We start from the raw sequence: 21,427 nt of genomic DNA on the forward strand, positions 1-21,427 counted from the left end.
ACCTCCCAAAGTCAAAAAGAAGCAAGAAAACATGAAGTACAATGGAAATATGACTTTTGATGAGATTGTCAGCATTGCCCAACAAATGTGGCACCAATCTGTAGCCACAGAACTCTCTGGAACCATTAAAGAGATTCTGGGGATTCCACAGTCTGTGGACTGCAGTGTTGATGGCTGCACCCTCATGACATCATAGATGTTATTACTGGAGGTACAGTGGAATGTCCAGCTAGTTAAGAAATACAAAGGAAGATATTTCAGTAAAGGATCGTTTCACAAGTAAAACATACACACAATGAGATACCGCTTTACTTCATATCTGTTAAAATGGTTATTGTTAAAAAAAATAGAAAATAATATGTTGACAGGGATGCAGATAAATAATAGCCCTCACACATTTTTAGTGGGAATTTAAAATGGTACACCTACGTGGAAAACAGTTCCTCAGAAAAAGTTAATAATAGAATTAGTATATGACCTGGCAGTTTTACTTCTATGTTTATACCCAAAACAACTGAAAGCAGGAAATCAGATGGAACACTATGCTCTAATGTTAACAGCAGCATTATTCACAACAGCCAAAAGGTGGAAAAAACACATGTCCTTCAACAGATGAACTGATAAACAAAATTTCATATATACATACCACGCAATGTTTTTCAGCCGTCCAAAGAAAAGAAGTTCTAATACTTGCTACAACATGGATGTACTAGGAAGACAGCATCTTGAACAAAATGTCAGACACAAAAGAGCAAATACTGTAATTTCTCACTTATGTGAAATAACTAGATTATGCAAATTTATAGAGATGCAAAGTAGATTACAGGGTCAGGAGTAGAGGTAGAGAAAGGGGCTTCAGAGATTCAGAGTTTCTGTTGGGTGTGATGGAAAATGGATTGTGATGATGATAGCACAACATTGTAAATACAAGGAACACTATTGAATTATATACCTGAAAGTGATTAAAATGGTAATATGAATGTGTTGTGTATATATATGCATTTATGTGTGTGTGTGTGTGTGTATATATATATCCATCCACAATAAATGTTTTAAAAATATAATCCAGTTCAAAAAAAATAAAACTGAAGCAACTGAAACAGATTCCCCATACGTCCTTTATATTGTTAAAGAAATTAATAAAAATAAGAATGCAATAAAAGCTCAAAGATGAAAAGATAAAACAACTAGAAGTTACAACAGATAATTCTAAAATCAAGGAAACATTCTGAGAAACAGCATGCACACTAAAGAGCTAATAAAAAAATTAAAAGCAGAAATAGAAAAGGTCAGTTAAAAAGCAAATTAACAGCAGGATAGAAAAGTTCAAAATAAATTTAATGAATGTGTAAGAAAAAGGCAAGAAAATTGTTAAAGTAAACAGAAAGCAGAGCATTAATTTGGAAAATAATGGAATCCAAGAAAAGAAAAATCAGTATCCCTGAAATAATTGAATTAGACCAGAAAAATTCTGATTTTTCAAAGACATTTCCCTAAAGTGAATGAAGAACTGAATCCACAGATGGAAATGATATATCATATTGAGAAAAATATATAGCAATCAACATTTAGACATCCTAATTAACTTATTACACTTCAAGGATAAAACCAGTTATTTAGGCATCCAAGAAGAAAAAAGCAAGTTATCTACATTAGGAAAGAAAAAAAAAAGTAAAAGAATCTCCTTACTTCACACTTTCCACTGAAACGTGGAATCTCTGAGGACCATGCACCAAATTCTTCAAACATCCAAGGGAAAGAAGGTGACCCAAGAAAGTCATATCAGCCAAGTTGTTACTGAAGTATAAAGGCAATAGGTAGATATTCCCAAAAATGAAAAATCTTGGAGAATATAACCCTCATGGGCCTTATGAGCCTTTCTTGGGGAAAAAATATTCTTGATGATGAAAGGTACACAACAAAGACATAAGTAAAAAGAAATAATCCGGGAATGTACAAACCATGATAAAAGGACTAGTGAGTGCTGAATCTAAATGAAAATAGAACTAGGGCTAAACAATTGGGGAAATTGCAGTTGCAGGACAGATTGAGAATGTTATATAGCTGTCAGAGTAAAATAACGTGAGCAAGAAAAGTTGAAAGGGAGTGAGAGAGGAAGCTGGGATAGAGAGAAAACTGATCAGGCAATCCTTCCTAGCAGTTGATAAAGTCTAAAATTGATGTAGTTAAAAACTCATAGGGACTCCAAGTTCTTAATGCTTTCAGTTTTTCCTTAATCTTAGAAAGATCTTTCAGGAACAAATAGCTTTGATAGATATTTGAAGTTCAACAATTCTGTTAAATGCAAGTAAATTAAATTTACTACTTTTATTTATAAAGCATGTATATTATGGTCTCTGGGTTAGTTCCATTCTCATAATTTTATTTTTTTACTATCTATCATGTTTTTTCTGTTCTATCTGTACATTGTACTAAGACATTTAAAATGATGCTCTTCAAATGTTCACAGTGGATGCTAATGGGAGGAAGGGAAGAGAGGGTAAGATTTTGAGTAATGCATTGCTTTCTTTATAATGTTCTGTATTGCTTACATTTTAAAATCATAAGCACAAATCACTTGTAAAGACATACAATCATCAACCTAAACTGAATACATAAAATATGACACTGCTTTTCTAATTTAGCAACTGAGTATAAGGAACTCTTTTTCAATGACCAAACATCTTGAAATCCCTGGAGGAGGATGCTGAAAAGCCATCCTCATAGTAAAATGCATTTGAAGGGAATTGTATACGTGAATGAGAAGAATGTGTCCAAGGCAATAATCTTGGAAGGGGCTATGCTTCATTTTCTTAAATAATTCTCTAATTTCAGTTCTCTTAATTAGCAATACCTAACATTCATTGAGTGTCTGCTATGTGACAGCCGAAATGCTACATACTTTAAAGGAATTTTATCATCGAATCTTCACTATAATATCTATAACTCTAAGGTGTTAATAGGAATGATGATGATGATGATGATGAAAGGAATAGTAGCTCGGATTGAGTGCCTACTGTGTGCAGGTACTGTGCCAAGTGATTTGCATGTATTAACATTCTTCAGTGGGAAGGACTTATTGTAATGGGAGTCCACAGAGAAAGCAAATAAAGTTGCCTTTTTTGGAAATACATGGATTACATTAGCATATTTGGAGAAAAAATATAAGACTGACCTTATATAAGAAAATAATAAAAAGAAAGAAAGCTGACATGGAACTAGTTGTATATTTCTAAGCACAGAAGTGTGGGGAATCAAGACCACAGTAGGACTCTGACCAAGTAGATATAAAGATATCTGTCAAATTTTGGTTGTCCTGGAAACAGGACTTCAACCATTATAATAAGATAAAATAATATGCAAATAAAATAAACAATAATTAGAGTTGGGTCAACATATGGAGCCCAATTCTATTTTGGGAGAAGAACTGGGAGGAACTTGATACGTTATTTTTGTTACAAATAATTAAGTCTTGAAGGGTAGGATCTGGTTTAAGTGTGAAAGGGTTGGATTCAAATCGTATGCTCAAGAATATTTCTATTCGGATTAATGCTTCTCCTGACAGCTCCAACCAAGTCAGTATAGGTAACAAATTATGTGGTTGCATATCCTTCTGTTCCACTTATCAGTTTCTCCTCTATGTAGGAAATATCATGAAGTGGGAAACAAGGAGGTCACACTCTTGGTGTCCTATGTGATTAGCCATGGGTTTGAAGAGATCTCTGCTTATCTCCCTCCCTTCCCCCTACTATTGCTCAGGAGGCCTGGATCTATACAGAGTGGGAGTAAACCAAGAGTCAGTAAATTCCTTTAATCCTCATAACAACCCTATGGATTGCATTCTATTATTTTAATTTAATTTAGTTTAACTTAATTTTATTTTATTTTATTAGAGTTGTAGGTTTACAGAAAGATCATACATAAACTACAGAGTTCCCCCATACTGCCCTATTAGTAACACCTTGCATTAGCATGGTACATTTATTACAAATGATGAAAGAACATATTATAATTGTACTATTAACTATAGTCCATGGTTTACCTTAGGGTTCACTCTTTGTGTTGTGCATGCATTCTATTATTATTATCTCTATACCATAGATTTGCAATTTACAGGGAAGAACAGCACTGAGAGGTTAAATAATCTGCCTAAGATTAATTTGAAACAGCCTTCTGACTTCACTCAAATTCCTTTGTTTGCTGGGATTTTCCTTTCTCCCTAAAACAGTCTAATTATTTTATTAAGATTTTTATGTTTGTGTATATACCATTGTTTATGACTGAATTTGAGGATTCAGTATCAAACACATACATACACACATTCTAAATAAGAAAGAAAGATGATTGTACCCCAATAATAATACCCATAAATTAAAAGCTCAGGCTACAGCTTAATATGAGTTGGTTTGGTTTGGTTCTAGAGCTGACTTGGTAAATGAAAGTGCGATTCCTTCAAACTACAGTGATAAAAGGGATTTGAAATCATACTATTGACAGTCATAATAGAAATAAATGCCTACTTACCACTCACAGCTCAACTCTGGTGAGAACAAATCAATAGAGTAAAATGCTTTCAGCTTCCCAGAGAAAGGTTCTCCCTGACAGATACCAGGAGATCAAATATTCACATTGCTTAGGACCAAGAAGCATATGGATCAGGGTATTTTTCAGAAAGCAGTAAGAGCAGGTGCCAGTACAAAAACCCAACCCTGCAAGGGCTCAATACTCCTTTTTGTTTTAATTTGGTCATTCCATTCTTTCCTTCATTTATTCATTCACTCATTCATTTATCTACTTGTCCCTGGGCCGTGTGTTAAAACTACAGCAAGAAAAGAGTAGTTCTCTGTATCAAGGAGCTCTCACTTCAGTGGTAGACACAAACCACAGATATACTATTTTGTTCTATGCTATGCTGGAGGTTTGAGAATACAGCAAAGAGGTGCTTATTTTTGCATATGGGAGTTTTGAGGAGGTTTTCTGAAGCAGGATTTAGACAGTCAGGGGATGGATGGGAGAGGAAGAAAGAGAAAGTGATAGGAATTCCCAGACTTTGGGCATGTGAATTTTCTATATGAAACAGTATTTGATTGCTCTACCCAGATAAAAAACCTCCAAAGGGAAACCAATCCTAGACACCATCCTAAACTGCCTTTATTAGAATGTCTATCCATCTACCTTTAAAGAGGCCAAAGCCCTAATCTCTCAGGGGTGATATTTTTCTCATCCATACATATGTACTACAGCAAGCAGGGGCCAAGGAAGTCTGTGCATTTAACTCAATGTCCAATCAGGAATCCTCTTTTCTAATGTTCCTAATGTATGTTTAGCCACCTTCCACAGTAAATATCAGTTGTTAATTTTGGTCCCTATTTCCCTTTGTAACTGTATCCTGATTGCCTTTTCAGGAATTTTCCCCTAATGTATGCAGTCTTAATAGGACAGTAAATTCCACTACAGAATTTTGAAGGGATCCCTGGAAGTCTCTGATAGATTCTCCTCTTTCCCTACCCTGTATGAACAAGGGATGAGCATATGACTCAAACACAACTGGACCTTCTCTTCAAGGACTTTGAATCCTAAGTAGGGTGACATGCTACCCAAACATTCATTCATTGCTATAGTGGCACCTCAATTCACAAGGAGACTCCATCTTTATGCTTTTCCTGTTCCCAAGGCTGGTCCTCCTGCCTCCATCATGATTCTGTTAACTTCTTTCAATTCCTTTTTTTTTTTTTTTTATCTATGTTAGCCTGAATTAGTCTCCATTACTTCCTTCCAAAGAATTCTAATTCTGCTTGAACATACCACTAAGGAGAATATCATTACTTTGTGGGACTGCTGTCCAATGGTGGACCTCTTCATTTGCTGCAAAGTTGTTAATTTGAGCTAAAATCAGTATCTACATTACTAGGGAATGTCCTCAGAAGCTTGAAAGAATACATCTTACTCTCTCTTCTATAGGACAGCCACTTTATTTTCTAAGGAGAGTAAATAATCACCAATAGCCTCATCACAAAAACTAAGTCATCCCTTCCACAGGTTGGAACCCACTCATGTCTTATTTTCCAGTGAAATGATGCTCATCAGTGGTGTTTCCACAGAAACAGAAAACTTGAATTGGTGGCGGCTATCTTAATCATCTTCATGTGATCCCAGGGAAGTCAGAAATCACTCCCTCAGCGGGTCTCTTTGGAAAAGGGCACTTTTATGTTTATTGTCTGCAAGGGTTGGTGAATGGTAGAATTCTTTTTTACAGAAGACTTTTATACTATCTATCTACCAAGTGTGTTTTATTCCTCTCCAGTCTGCCCCCAATTAAAAGTATATTATCTTCTCTACTGAGGTTGGGATAATTGGTGATTATTTTCAGAGAAACTCATCAGAATGATAGAGATTGATTATTTTTAAGATAGTAGAGGTGTTGAACATTCACTGGGCACTGAGTACATTGCTAGGATAGCAATTTCCCAAACCACATGTCTGATAAACATCAAGTCACCAACATTTTCAAACAATCCACTCACTCCTCCCCCTTCTCATTCTACTATTCAATTTACTACAAAAATTACAAATTTATGGTTGTCTACTCATTTCACTAGGTTATAAAAACATTAGTTTATATACATAAAATATATATGTATACATACAAATAATATACACACGTATTCTTAAGCAATGGGCCACAAATCTGAGTTTCTTGAAAACCAGAGGAAATAGAATGGACAGAAAACAATGCCTAGTTCCTTTTACACTTCTTGTCTAATACATGAGCAGCTTATTCACCTCAACTCAAACTTTCCCCTTCTTCTGCTCCCACCCCCTTTAAAACTTCCCAGGGTGAGTGCGTTTTAAGGACATGTAATTCTCCCATTCTGAGGGTGGTGGGAATAGAGCTCTAAAATTAGAGTCAGTTTCCCAGTGATTGAGTTTTCAGAGGTGCTAAAGACAATAAAACATGGCCCACTTTCCCTCTTATCCACTCACGCAGAGGATAAGACTCACACTCTGCCTTTCTAACTCCCACTTCCTTTAATCTCTTGATCTCTCCATCTCCCTCTTTCTCTCTCTCAGTGCTCTTCATTTCCAGTGCCCCCCATCTCTCCCAGCAAGGATGTCCTAGCCTGAGCAGGCCTGGGGCCAGTAACCTGGGTCAGCACCAACCTCAGGCAAACATCTCCTCTCTCGCTCTCTGCCTCTATTTCCTCTAGTGCTATAGGTGTTTTGTATTGACCTCCCCTCACACTGCTACAGTGACATATGGCAATTAGGGCTGAAGAGAAATAGGTAGAATGCTCTGGATCTAGGCCATTGAAGCTACTTTAACTCAGGTACAAGAGTTCACCAAAGGTTCAGCCCAGCACACTGGGGTTCCTCATAGGTACAAAAGTCCAAACACCCACATAAACCAAAGAGCGACTGAGCTTTCTTTTGACTTCCTGTGCTGATCCCCCACCCCCCACCCCTAGAAGAAAGGGGGCTTGGACAGATAGAAACCAGGCCCAGTATCATCATAACAATATTTGTAAGCTCATACTTCATCCCAACAACACAACCCAGGTATGTTTTAGGGAACAAGAAGGGGGGTGGGGAGAGAAAGGTAACACAAAAAAAGAATAAATCCCAATTGATGCACATCCTTCTTTGGTTTTGTGATTCAGAATAATACAAACAGAGAATAAAGAATAATATTTGGGTGATGTCTGAATGGACAAGACTCTAAAGGAATGACATGATGCTAAAGTACTGAAAACTGTGGCATAAAAGTAATAGTGTGCTTTTGTTCTAAGATAATCATTTTTCTCTATAATTTAATGTTTTATAATGTTTTAAAAATAAGGGTTAATTTTCAATTGGTGTGAATATTTAATGTAGGAGTTTTTTTTAAAAAATTCCCCAAAAGCTATTATTAAATTGTTGGTATATGTTATAATTCAGTATCTTGGAACTAATGAAATTTGGTAAATACAATCCCTTGACCTCTGGAGCAGAGCCTAGGATGGCACAAATTCATCTAGGGAAAGCCTCCAAGAGATTGAAAATATTTTTCCTGTTTCTGCTGAAATTTTCTCCAGATGATTTTTAGAGGTTTTTTTGTTTTGTTTTGATGCACTATAAATGTGAAAAATATCCTGACTGACAATAGGAGTAGATAACATGATAAGAGTTGGTCATCTTATCTGCCTTTACCCCTTAAAAAATCTGGACCCACTCCTGCCAGGTGTGAGCTTACCTCTGGAGGGGAGAGCAGTATTGGGACCCCTGCAGGCAGGCTCGCTCCTGAGAGTAAAGGGAAGAAGGGCAAGGGACTAGATACCCTGATATCGACCTTAAGAATTAAAGAGACTCACCCACCCAGCATCTCTGGCAGGTAACAGGTACTTTCTTACGTCTTCTTTAAAATGTTCCTATGACCTGACTAAGAGAAGGCAGAAGCTAGACACGATACAATGAGTGAACAGCTGATTTTAAACAGAATCTTCATTCTCCTACCACCAGCCTAGAGCTCCTGCTGTTGAACAATCAGTTCCCACAGGAGGGGCCCATGCTACTAGTGACACACAGGTGAGGACTGGGGGCGTTGCACGGAGGTGGCTATTACATAACAGTAAATCAGGCAATGAGAAAGTTATTTTTTAAAAATTCCTGCACAGTCCTTCTGATTATATGAAGGAGAAAGTCACAGTGTGGTGCCATGTGTCTGAAACAGCTGTCTAACATTTGTGAATCAACCCTTTTAACAAAAAGAAGGATAGGCTCCAGTTCAGAGCCATGGTCAGGAATCAGCATCCACCTTGAATTAAATGGTGATAATTAACTTTCACTGAGTGTTTTTGTGTTTCCCTTCTCTTCATGGTAGATGACATGGTGCCCCATTTAAAATGATAGCAAAACATTTCCTTTAAAAATATATTCATGTTTTACTGTACAACTCTACAGTCGATTTGTTCAAACACCACAATTGCATGGAACTTTAAATAGGAAGTGAGATACGGTAGGTTAGTATAGGCTGGAGTGAAATAGTGACACATCCCAGAGTAATTTGGGCAAATAATAAAAAATATATTTACAACCTCCCCCTCCCCAGCCCCAAGGATCTGGGGGAAGGTTCAGATGTGTTGGACATCCTCACCTGGACTGGTGTTGATGTTGTCACAAACATTGGGACTGGTGGTTTGATGTGCTGAGCCCTCAAGCATGGGACTTGCCCTGATGAAGTTCATTACCACAAAGGAGAGTCTAAACTTGCATGTAATGGTGCCTAAGAGTCTCCCCCTGAGTACCTCTTTGTTGCTCAGATGTGGCCCTCTCTCTCTCTCTGAGCCATCTCGACAGGTGAACTCGCTGCCCTCCCCACTTCGTGGGACCCGACTCCCAGGGATGTAAATCTCCCTGGCAATGCAGAATATGACTCCCGGGGATGAATGTGGACCTGGTATCGTGGGACTGAGAGTATCTTCTTGACCAAAAGGGGGATGCAAAATGAGACAAAATAGTTTCAGTGGCTGAGAGATTTCAAATGGAGTCGAGAGGTCACTCTGGTGGACATTCTTATGCACTATATAGATAACACCTCTTAGGCTTTAATGTATTGGAATAGCTAAAAGTAAATACCCGAAACTACCAAACTCCAACCCAGCAGTCTGGACTCCTGAAGACAATTATATAATAATGTAGATTACAAGGGGTGACAGTGTGATTGTGAAGACCTTGTGGATCACACCCCCCTTTATCTAGTGTATGGATGAGTAGAAAAATGGGGATAAAAACTAAAGGACAAATGGGGTGGGATGGGGGATTGATTTGGGTGTTCTTTTTTCACTTTTATTTTTTATTCTTGTTCTGGTTCTTTCTGATGTAAGGAAAATGTTCAGAGATAGATTGTGGTGATGAACGCATAACTATGTTATCGTACTGTGGACAGTGGATTGTATACCATGGATGATTGTATGGTGTGTCAATGTATTTCAATAAAACTGAATTTAATAATATATATATATATATATATATATATACGTTTTAAAAGTGAGTTGATTCAAAGAAATATTAAATATATTAATGCCACATATAGGTGATACATAGATATGGCAAAAACTGTATACTTGACACTTGGGTGACTTTCCTGTCACTTTGGGGATTGATGCATGACTAGACCCTGTACTTTCCAAGTCTCCTCAAAAGCAAATAAGGGTGTAAGAATTCAAGCCTTTCCCGTTGATGGAAGGCATCATTGGTAATCCAACAAATCCACCAGCATTGCTTTTATTCTGGTACTGCCTATGGCTCCGCATTCCCTTCTGCATTGAGTTCAACTGCCCTTGCTTTCTGTGGAAAAGCAGTTTTTCTGATCCCTTTCACTCAGCTCACATAGGCAGCACTGTGCCCCACATCAAAGGCACGTCCACTCATTTCCACTTTGTATCCTTCTTTGTGTTGCCCCTCTACCAGGAATGTGCTTCACAGGTCTCATTTCTTAAGTGCTGAGCAGGGTCAGGCTTTTAATCTTCCAGGTATCAAGCCCAGAGTTCTTGCTAAAACAACAACATGCTGCATGTTCAAAGCAAATGCATAAGATAAAGAACTTTATTCCATCAAGGCTTCATTTGCAGAAGAAAGAGTAGGCTGATTCAATACATTGTTCTACACTGATTTTAATTGTTGCTTTAATCTGATCTGTCTCTAACCAGCTAATCGGTATTTAATCGGCTGTTTAATTTTATTACAAAGCAGCTAAAATGCAGCTTAGCTAGACACCATACAAATAAATAAAATGCATGATTATTTTTATTATATTTATGCATATGAATTTTATTCTACTTGTGTCAAAACTATAGTCACTTCTACTCCTCTCGTAATTTGTTTGTATTAAAGCATTGTTGTACACTTGCATAGTGAGAACTGTTAGAAACGTCTATTTATTGCTAAGTATAGGTTACGCAATAAGATTCTAGATGTACTCACCTTAATCGGCCAAATACCTTGTATTCATTTAAAGATTTATACAGCACTTCAATTGCTGACATTGTTTCTATCAATTAATTATATTGGGGTTTAAGTCTAAGGAATAAATGTATACAGAAGTAGAAACAAAGCAACAAATTCATGCATAAAAAAAGAGTCTGACTTGATCACCCCAAATATAATTCCATTCTAGAGTTTTCACACAATTCTCTGGAGAATGAGACATAGTAGGATTAATAAAATCTTAGTATTTTAGAAGACTCTGAACATGGATATAACAGGTTCCCAAGTCCTATGTAAGTATTTGAACAACTTGATCTTATTTCAGTTTCTTGAGAGAACTATTAGGGACAGCCACAAAATCAACATGAAAAATAATTAAGGACCCACAGAGTATCTGCCTGAAAGGGCTCAGATAACTACGGCAAACTTCAAAAAAATATTAAAAAGAAAATCAAAACACCTTGAGGCTGCTCTTTTAGAGTGCTACATATCTTTAAAAGGTAATTTGCCAGGAGCTCTCTTTGCCTTTTCCCCTGACAATTCAACTATGCAGGACCACAATGCCCTTTTCCTTTGTCAGTCTGGAGAGTTTTGCTTCTCTCTCTTTGAAGGAGCCATTGGAGTAACACCTCCCATTTACAGAGTATTTGCCCATTCTTGAAGAATTTTTACATATAGTAGGACACAGATCTCCTAACTGTCAGGCTTCTACTGGATCAGGTACAGAGATCCACCTATCTGATTACCACTACCCCAGTCACTGAACAACTGAGTCCATCTATCAGGGATAAAGCAGCTAAAAGACGCCTCCAGAGAATAAATTTTCCAGTAGTTTGGTTTCATTCTTGTCCTCACCTTTAAACTGGCTGTACACTCACACCACAGTGACAGTGATCAATGAAAGCAACCTGTATATGTGCAGTAACCATGAGGGACACTCCATCTCTGGTCTAGATAGTCAGGTAGGGCCCCTTTACTTTGCTCCTGCTGTAGGGTCCTGAGACCATCCCTGTTCCTGCTCCACGAGGCTTAAAAGCTCTTGGGAGGAGCTCCATGACACCTAGCCCCCACCTGCTCTACCTTATGACTCTCACCCATGGAACTGTCTCCAAAATTACACCTGTCTGTCCTGGCTCCACACCCAAACCTAGGGCTCTCCCACTATGTAGCAACCTGGCAGGGCTCTCCATGGGCCATAGAGAGGGGCAAACAGAGGACTAACACTTTATTTAAAAGGAAGATGAGTCAAGAACTAAATGAAAGCCAGAATAAGTCACATATTCTCTGATCTTCATTCTCTGAACCATGTGAATGGGAGCTATCTAAATTCCCTTCCAGCTCTAAGACTCTATGGTGGTATATACATCCATCATCACAGAAAAAAATATCTCTATTATAGAAGACAAAGAAGTCTCCTCACCTTCTTCAGTTCACTGACTGGATTATCCCATCAAAAATAGTTGACCTTGCTGAAACAAACAAAACACACACACAAGTTTCTGATACTACTGTCAGAAACTGTCCCTTGCAATAGCAGTAAAAAAATACTTGGCTTTTGGTTAATTTTTGATATAGGAGTAATATATATTCTGATGATTATTAACATTCATGCCCTTCTTAAAGCCAGGTCATCTGTGCCAAGGCTGAAGAAAATGAATTGGGATGGGGCTAAAGGGTCATAAAGTTTCAAACATTCTGAAAGAAGGGACACCATGCCTCATGCCTCTCTAGCTGGTTAAGTCTATAAAATATCTATCTATGAAGAATACCAAATGTTCTTACAAAACTTGAAGACTAGGTAAACATATGTATGGCACAGAGACCACCCCTCCCACCTCCTCATGCTATACTGGACATTTTTAATCAATCATGGTATCTTTTCCCACTCTGTCTAGACACAGCATTCAAATGCCTCTCAATACAGAATCTCAGGTAACTGCACGCAACCAAATGTACTTGGCATAGAAGGAAAAAGCAATTTCAAATCCCTGGTTTATAAGGTTGACTCTATTACCCTCACTGCCATTTAGAGTATTAAGAGTCAAGAATATCAAAATGTCATTTGCTTAAATAAAAGAAGAAGAGGATCTTGCCTGGAGGAACATGACTGTGAATATTAGTAAGGGGTTTTAATGCTGAAACTGTCCAGAAGCTTCTTTCTCACCACTCTAATGGATGACTTTTGCTTTTCATTTCCCCCTCATAAAGTGTGAAGGCTGCTCCTAGGTCAGAAGAGTCTTCAGCTTGAGTGCTGGTAAAAATTTGTAGCATCTAAGAGTCTCGTGCTACACAGGATGAGAGTAATCTTAAGAGCAGGTCCTGAATGTCAGAGAAAGGCAAAGAGAGCCCACACTGCTGAGACCGGGAGGGGAGGAAGGACGGGGTGGCCCACACGGTGGGAGAGGGACCGACAGTACGGTGGGCAACAAAGGGGCCAAGAGAATGGACTCCAGAGCACAATGGTATGGAGTGAATGAGGCTCAGGGTTTAGCAAATAAATGTGAAAAACCTGGGCCTTGACTGAAGTTTACTTTTTACGTGGACCCTGGAATTTCTTTGCAAGCTATAAATATCTTACCTTTCTCTACCCTCTAGCCGTTCCCTCTTTCCTGTACTCTCCATTCTCTTTTTGCCTCATCCTACTCCCCTTCTTTCTCCATTCTCCCTCTAACTTCCATTTCTTTTTGTTCAATTTCCTTGTTCCCTCTCCCCATATCCTTCTCTTATTCTCCCTTGTTTCAGCCTTAGGCAGCCCAGTGGCCTTAAGTAGCCACCATAGTAGCCCTCAGAGCTAAAGAGCTGAGAGCTTACTCCCATGCAGCACAGCACAAAGGGGACTCAGAGGGACAGAGGGCATCTGGGGGCTCCTGCATGCCACACAGCAGAGATGAAGGCTGGTCTCCTAAGGTGAGGAGGCAATGAAGTAGAAACCAGAGGTGGAGAGAGTGTGTACAGCTCTTCAAATAGAAACAAAGTCCAAGAATAGTGTCACGATAAGATTGGCAGAAAACCAGCAGAGCAGAAAATAGCATAAGGCAGGAAGGGATGCAGATTGGAAAAAGAGAGAGAGAGAGAGAAACAAGAGGTAGGTAAACAAAGCAGCAGCATTAATAAGCAGTCATAATTGGAAATTGGCCTGGAGACAGATGGTTGGGAAGTAGGTACACACCTAGGGTAAGAAGCAAAAAGCAAAGTGACAAACTGTGCCTCTGTCACACTTGGCACAAAAGAAAAAAAAGGCATGCCCATTACACAGCAGCACCATTTGAGGAACTCAGTAAATATTTCTTGGTTTTATTTGAATTGTTTACCTCAATATCTCTTTGGAAACACAGGACTAAGTATTCTGAGACTTAAGAATAACCTAAATCAATTTGGGAGCCAAAATAAAACTAAATGCCTATTCTATTCAGACAATAATGTGGACTGAGCACAGAAATTCTTTGTTAAACCCACCCAGTTGGGCCTGAAGGTCAACCCCATTATAGCAGGGTGCCTTGGAGTGTCATTTTTCCTAACTAGTTATCAATTTGGAAACATCATAAGAGTGCCTTATATGAAATGATGTCCTCAAATTGTTACCTTGGATCAACAGAAAGTAAATATTGGCATTTTCATATGGCAATATGCTATTTGGGGGTAATCTAGCCTTCCTGGAGGGATGGAAATAAAGCACATAACAGTCATTTGCCAGTCATATAATATTAGACACCAGTAATTTGTCATTCACTGCAGTGTTCTGGAATCATTAGAGAAGCCATTCAACTTCTCTCAAACATACCAGGTATGATCATGTAGAAAAAATGATTCTGTGCATCGAAGGTACCAAGTCTGCATTAACATTTCATTACATTAGACTGAAAGTTAATGACCAGTGCAAACCATCAGGCTACTAAAGTAAAATAGCAGCAGTAAAAAGGGCTAAATAAACCAGAAATTTAAATGAGATATTCATTTTAGTTACAGCCATTACTTAAAGTGATGGTCCAATTCACCTATAATGACTTAAATTGATCACAATATTTTAAGGAATATTACGTATTGGTTCATTAAGCAAATATTTGATTAAAACCTCCAGCGCAGTGCTGGAGACTATGAGGCATACTCAGACAAAGGAGAAATACTCTCTACCTTCAAGAGGCTTGTACTCCAGGAGGGGAATAAGAAACTTTTGCAGAATTGTCATACAAAGTAAAATATATAGGAGGTATAGAAAGAAAATGCTTTCGGGCTATAGAAGGAGAAGTGACTTCTATGGTCACTCCTGTGGGTGAGATTAAGTAAGGTTGTATATAAAAGAAGGAAAACCAAAACAAAAACATCTGGACATGTGTTTAAAGAATTTGGAGAAGCCAAAATTGTAAGGAAAGCATGTTACAAAAATAAGTAACATGCCTGTGCTGGATGATCTGCTGTAAACCCTGAATTGCCACCCCTTTCTCAGGCCTCCGCATTACAAAACAGTCAGCAGGGACCCCAGAGTCCTCCTTCCTGGATGGAGTGTGCCAATGAGAAGGGAAGTATTCCCCAAGATGTGGAAGGGGAAGAGGAGAAACCATGCCTCAGATGTCAGGCATGTGAGGAAATGAGCTCTCCTTCCCTGAAGTGGCCTGACAGTCAGCGAGAGCAGAGCGTTGCATGTCCAGCACGGCCCTGCAGGGCTGAAACCGTGATGTGCCCATGAAATACTAACACCCTTGTAACTAACATCTCTTCCACTGAGTCACAAGTGTTGAAATTATCATCTGTTAGATTATTCTTTTTCACATGCTTTGTTTCTTTGTACTTCGACTTAAATACTTTGACTTGAATATTTATATATTTCATATATTGTCTCCAGTTTGGATGCTCACAGGACCTATTTCCCCCCACATCTCTTGCAAACTCACCCCAGACTTGTTGGTATTTGTTCTGTTTAATTTATAATATGAAAAGTCACATTTGCAAATGTAAACAACAGCCCACCTAGACCACTATGGGAAATTAGCAAAAGCTACACCAGGTGCCAAAATGTTTCATCATATTTTAATGGTTATGATGTATACACATGTGTTGTACCAGTTTTCTTCTCCATCCCCTTGAATCCTTTTTATTTTTTAAAATAAATTATACAAGTAATACATGAGTACATTCTTGTTGCAAAAAACTCAAACCATGCAAAAGACACTGAAGTCCCAAATGATCTTTTCATATCAATCTCTTTTTTCATTCCCTGGAGTAATGCTATTAACAGTTTGGTGCGCATGCTTCCAGTCTGTTTATTAATACAGTTATAAATGTGTACACTTACACTAAGACGTTTAAAAACATAAATGGGACCATTCTGTGCATATTATTCTGAAATATGCACAGCTCTTTAAAGCACCCAATTGTGACCATGCTGAGCATTATGTGAAAAAATATTCCAGAAAATATATTTCTGTAGTTGGCACTCTGTCAGCTAATACTTCCTTTGTTTTCCCAGTGCACTGCACTATGGTAGGTACCTAGTAGGGACCCAAAAAATGCTTAAGGATTGGATGGCATTGACTAAGTTAAGATGAAAAACAGGCCACTGAAATACAGTCACAGGATCTGGCAGTTAAATTCTGGAGGGAATCAAGCCTTTGTCTACACAGCCAATATGTCAAAGGAGTGTCCATAGTATAGGAAGAATAAACATTTTCATTTTTAATAATGATTTTCTCTCTCAAGGCCATATACAATGTAGGGATTATTAGCCACATTTTAGAGGAGAGAGAGCTGAGGCTCAGGAAGTTTCAATAACCTGCTCAAGATGACACGGCTGGTTGGCAATGAGGTCAAGATTCAAATCCCCATTGAGTCTCCAAGTCTCACATGCCACTCAAAAATGCTTTCAATAGGTAACAAGCATCCAACTGGCCCTTTCCTCATAAAACTCAATGGGCTGAAAAGGCCATTTTCAACCAATAAGGACAGGATGATACCCATATCTCACATAATATGCTTCCATCTGTCCCCTTCCTTAAGGTGATTCACATTTCACCATGTTTTTGTTTTTTTTTAATTCAGTTTTATTGAGATATATTCACATACCATACAATCATCCATGGTGCACAATCAGCTGTTCACAGTACCATCATATAGTTGTGAATTCATCACCTCAATCTATTTTTGAACATTTTCTCTACACTGTAATTAGAATGAGAATAAAAAATAAAAGTAAAAAGGAACACCCAAATTTTCCCCCACATCCCACCCTATTTTTCATTTAGTTTTTTTCCCCATTTTTCTACTCATCCATCCATACACTGGATAAAGGGAGTGTGATCCATAGGGTTTTCACAATCACACTGTCACTCCTTGTAATCTACATTGTTATACAATCGTCTTCAAGAGTCAAGGCTACTGGGTTGTAGTTTGGTAGTTTCAGGTATTTGCTTCTAGATATTCCAATACATTAAAACCTAAAAAGTGTTATCTATATAGTACATAAGAATGTCCCCCAGAGTGACCTCTTGACTCCATTTGAAATCTCTCAGCCACTGAAGCTTTATTTCTTTTCATTTTGCATCCACCTTTTGGTCAATAAGATGTTCTCAATCCCACGATGCCAGGCCCAGATTGATCCCTGGGAGTCATATCCTGCGTTGCCAGGGAGATTTACACCCCTGGGAGTCAGGTCCCACATTGTGGGGAGGGCAGTGAGATCACTTGTCAAGGTGGCGTAGAGAGAGAGAGGGCCACATCTGAGCAACAAAGAGGCACTCGGGGGGGACTCTAACGCACAATTATAAGCAGGTTTAGCCATGGAAGCTGTATTTTAAGCTTGTATTTGAAGGATAGAATATCGATAGGCAGGAGGGGAATGAAAAGAAGAACTTTGTAAATGGAGAGTGTTATGAGTTGAATTGTGTCCCCCCAAAAATATTTGCTGAAGTTCTAATCCCTGTTACCTGTGAATGTGACCTTATTTGGAAATGGTGTCATTGCAGATGGAATTAATTAAATTAATAAGTTCATATGACTGGTGTCTTTAAAGAATGGGAGAAGAGAGTTGAGAGAGAATGCCATGTGACAACTGAGACAGAGACTGAAGTGCTGCAGTACTAAGCTAAGGAATGCCAAGGATTGTCTGCAAACACTAGAAGCTAGAAAAGCCAAGGAGGGATTCTCCCCCACAGGTTTTTTGTTTTTGTTTTTGTTTTTTTTCATTTTTACTGAGATTGTTCAGATACCATACAATTATCCAAAAATCCAAAGTGTACAATCACTTGCCCCTGGGTACCCTCACACAGCTGTGCATCCATCACACTTAATTTTTGTTCAATTTTTAGAAACTTTTCATTACTCCAGACAAGAAATAAAGTGAAAGATGAAAAAAGAAAAAAGAAAAGGAAACTCTAATCCTTCCCTATCCCTAACCAACCCCCCTCAATTGTTGACTCATAGTATTGATATAGTACATTTGTTACTGTTTATGAAAAAATGTTGAAATACTACTAACTGTAGTATATAGTTTGTAATAGGTATATAGTTCTTCCCTATATGCCCCTCTATTATTAACTTCTAATTGTATTGTCATACATTTGTTCTGGTTCATGGAAGCGATTTCTAGTATTTGTACAGTTGATCATGGACATTGCTCACCATAGGATTCAGTTTTATACATTCCCATCTTTTGACCTCCAACTTTCCTTCTGGTGACATATATGACTCTGAGCTTCCCCTTTCCACCTCATTCACACACCATTTGGCACTGTTAGTTATTCTCACATCTTGCTACCAACACCCCTGTTCATTTCCAAACATTTAAGTTCATCCTAGTTGAACATTCTGCTCATACTAAGCAACCACTCCCCATTCTTAAACCTCGTCCTATTTCTTGGTACCTTATATTTCATGTCTATGAGTTTACATATTATAATTAATTCCTATCAGTGAGACCCTGCCATAATTGTCCTTATGTGTCTGGCTTATTTCACTCAGTATATTGCCCTCGAGGTTTTGTCATCAACCCATTTTTTTTTTTTAATAGGGTTTTGTTCACTCACCATACATTCCATCCCAAGTAAATAATCGATGGTTCTCTGCATGGTCATACATTTATGTGTTCACCACCTTCACCACTATCTATATAAGGGCATCTACATTTCTTCCACAAGGCAGGAGGGAGAGTCAAAGAAGGTAGAGAGGCAAAAGAAACAGGAAAAAAAAATGACAGCTAGGAAGCAGCAAAAGGAAAAATAACCTTAAATCAAAGTAGAATAAAGAATCAGACAATACCACCAATGTCAAGTGTCTAACATGCTTCCCCTGTCCCCACCTCTTATCTGCAAATGTATCACCTTTGTTACATTAAAGGAAACATAATACAATGATTCTATTAGCTACAGTCTCTAGTTTATGCTGATTGCCTCCCTCCCCCAATGCCTCCCCATTTTTAACACCTTGCAAGGTTGACATTTGCTTGTTCTCCCTCGTAAAACAACATATTTGTACATTTTATCACAATTGTTGAATACTCTAGATTTCACCAAGTTACACAGTCCCAGTCTTTATCTTTCCTCCTTTCTTGTGGTGTCTCACATGCTCCCCACCTTCCTCTCTCATCCATATTCATAGTTATCTTTGTTCAGTGTACTTACATTGTTGTTCTACCATCTACCAAAACTGTGTTCCAAACCACACACTCCTGTCTTCTATCACCCTGTAGTGCTCCCTTTAGTATTTCCTGTAGGGCAGGTATCTTATTCACAAAGTCTCTCATTGTCTGTTTGTCAGAAAATATTTTGAGCTCTCCCTCATACTTGAAGGACAGCTTTGCTGGATATAGGATTCTTGGGTGGCGGTTTTGCTCTTTCAGTATCTTAAATATATCACACCACTTCCTTCTTGCCTCCATGGTTTCTGCTTAGAGATCCGCACATAGTCTTATTAAGCTTCCTTTGTATGTAACGGATCGCTTTTCTCTTGCTGCTTTCAGGATTCTCTCTTTGTCTTTGACATTTGATAATCTGATTATTAAGTGTCTTGGCATAGGCCAATTCATATTTCTTCTGTTTGGAGTACACTGCACTTCTTGGATCTGTAATTTTATGTCTTTCATAAGAGATGGGAAATTTTCATTAATTATTTCCTCTATTATTGCTTCTGCCCCCTTTCCCTTCTCTTCTTCTGGGACACCAATGATACGTACATTATTGTACTTTGTTTCATCCTTGAGTTCCCGGAGGTGTTGCTCATATTTTTTCATTCTTTTCTCCATCTGCTCCTTTTCGTGTAGGCTTTCAGGTGTTTTGTTCTCCAGTTCCTGAGTGTTTTCTTCAGCCTCTTGAGATCTGCTGTTGTATGTTTCCATTGTGTCTTTCATCTCTTGTGTTGTGCTTTTCATTTCCATAGATTCTACTAGTTGTTTTTTTGAACTTTTGATTTCTGCCATATATATGTCCAGTGCTTCCTTTACAGCCTCTATCTCTTTTGCAATATCTTCTCTAAACTTTTTGAATTGATTTAGCATTAGCTGTTTAAATTCCTGTATCTCAGTTGAAGTGTACGTTTGTTCCTTTGACTGGGCCATAACTTTGTTTTTCTTAGTGTAGGTTGTAATTTTCTGTTGTCTAGGCATGGTTTCCTTGGTTATCCAAATCAGGTTTTCCCAGACCAGAACAGGCTCAGGTCCCAGAAGGAAGAAATATTCAGTATCTGGTTTCCCTGCGGGTGTGTCTTAGAAAATTGCTCCACCCTTTGATGCCTCAGGTCACTGTGCTTTTCTGCCCAGCAGGTGACGCCTGTTAGCCTATAATTCTTGACTGGTATGAGGAGGTATGGCCGTGTTCCCCCAGGCTCTGGGGTCTGGTTCTGAATGGAAAGGGCCCCACCCCTTTCCTCCTAGAGAAGACAGAGCCCCCAGGTGGAGGTCATTAGCATTTCAATGGTCTTGCTCTCTGCTTGTGCTGTCTCCACCCTTCCCCAAGTCACAGCCCTGGAAACTGAATATGACTGGGGCTTTCTCCACTGAGCCAAAAAAAAAAAACAGATAGTCCCCTTCAGACCCAGTCCAAGGCGACCCTCCAGCTCTCCAAGGTCAGTCGTCACCCAAAGCCTCTGTCTGTTTTTTGGGGATGCGTACCTGTAGTGAGCAGTTCACACTCGCTACTTAAAACCCCAGTTGGAGCTCAGCTGAGCTATATTCGCTTGCTGGGAGAGAGCTTCTCTCTGGCACCACGAGGCTTTGCAGCTCCGGCTATGCGGGAGGGAGTCTCAGGACTTGGATCCGCAGGTTTTACTTACAGATTTTATGCTGTGTTCTCGGGCATTCCTCCCAATTCAGGTTGGTGTATGATGAGTGGATGGTCTCGTTTGTCCCCCCGCAGTTATTCTGGATTATTTACTAGTTGTTTCTGGTTTTTTGTAGTTGTTCCAGGGGGACTACTTAGCTTCCACTCCTCTCTATGACCTCACCATGTTTTTTAAAAGACAGAAATATAGACAGTAATCAGTT

At 38.6% G+C, this 21,427-nt stretch overlaps 1 protein-coding gene across 10 annotated transcripts in view; it reads right to left on the bottom strand.

Annotated features, from left to right (window-relative positions):
* FHIT (fragile histidine triad diadenosine triphosphatase) overlaps positions 1-21,427 on the bottom strand; it is a 1,654,094-nt gene that overhangs the window by 959,485 nt on the left and 673,182 nt on the right. The window contains exon 1 of one of the 10 annotated variants that reach the window (XM_037799442.1): positions 8,353-8,388. The exons of 7 other annotated variants lie outside the window; for them this stretch is intronic. In XM_037799442.1, the coding sequence (XP_037655370.1) occupies positions 8,353-8,359 (7 nt within the window). In that variant the 5' untranslated portion in view covers positions 8,360-8,388. Of the gene's footprint in view, positions 1-8,348; positions 8,389-21,427 lie in introns of those variants that run through there. 2 more of the 10 variants (XM_037799373.1, XM_037799434.1) reach the window with 2 other exon arrangements.

Source organism: Choloepus didactylus, chromosome 1 (assembly GCF_015220235.1).
Source record: "Choloepus didactylus isolate mChoDid1 chromosome 1, mChoDid1.pri, whole genome shotgun sequence".
Classification (NCBI taxonomy): Eukaryota; Metazoa; Chordata; class Mammalia; order Pilosa; family Megalonychidae; genus Choloepus; species Choloepus didactylus.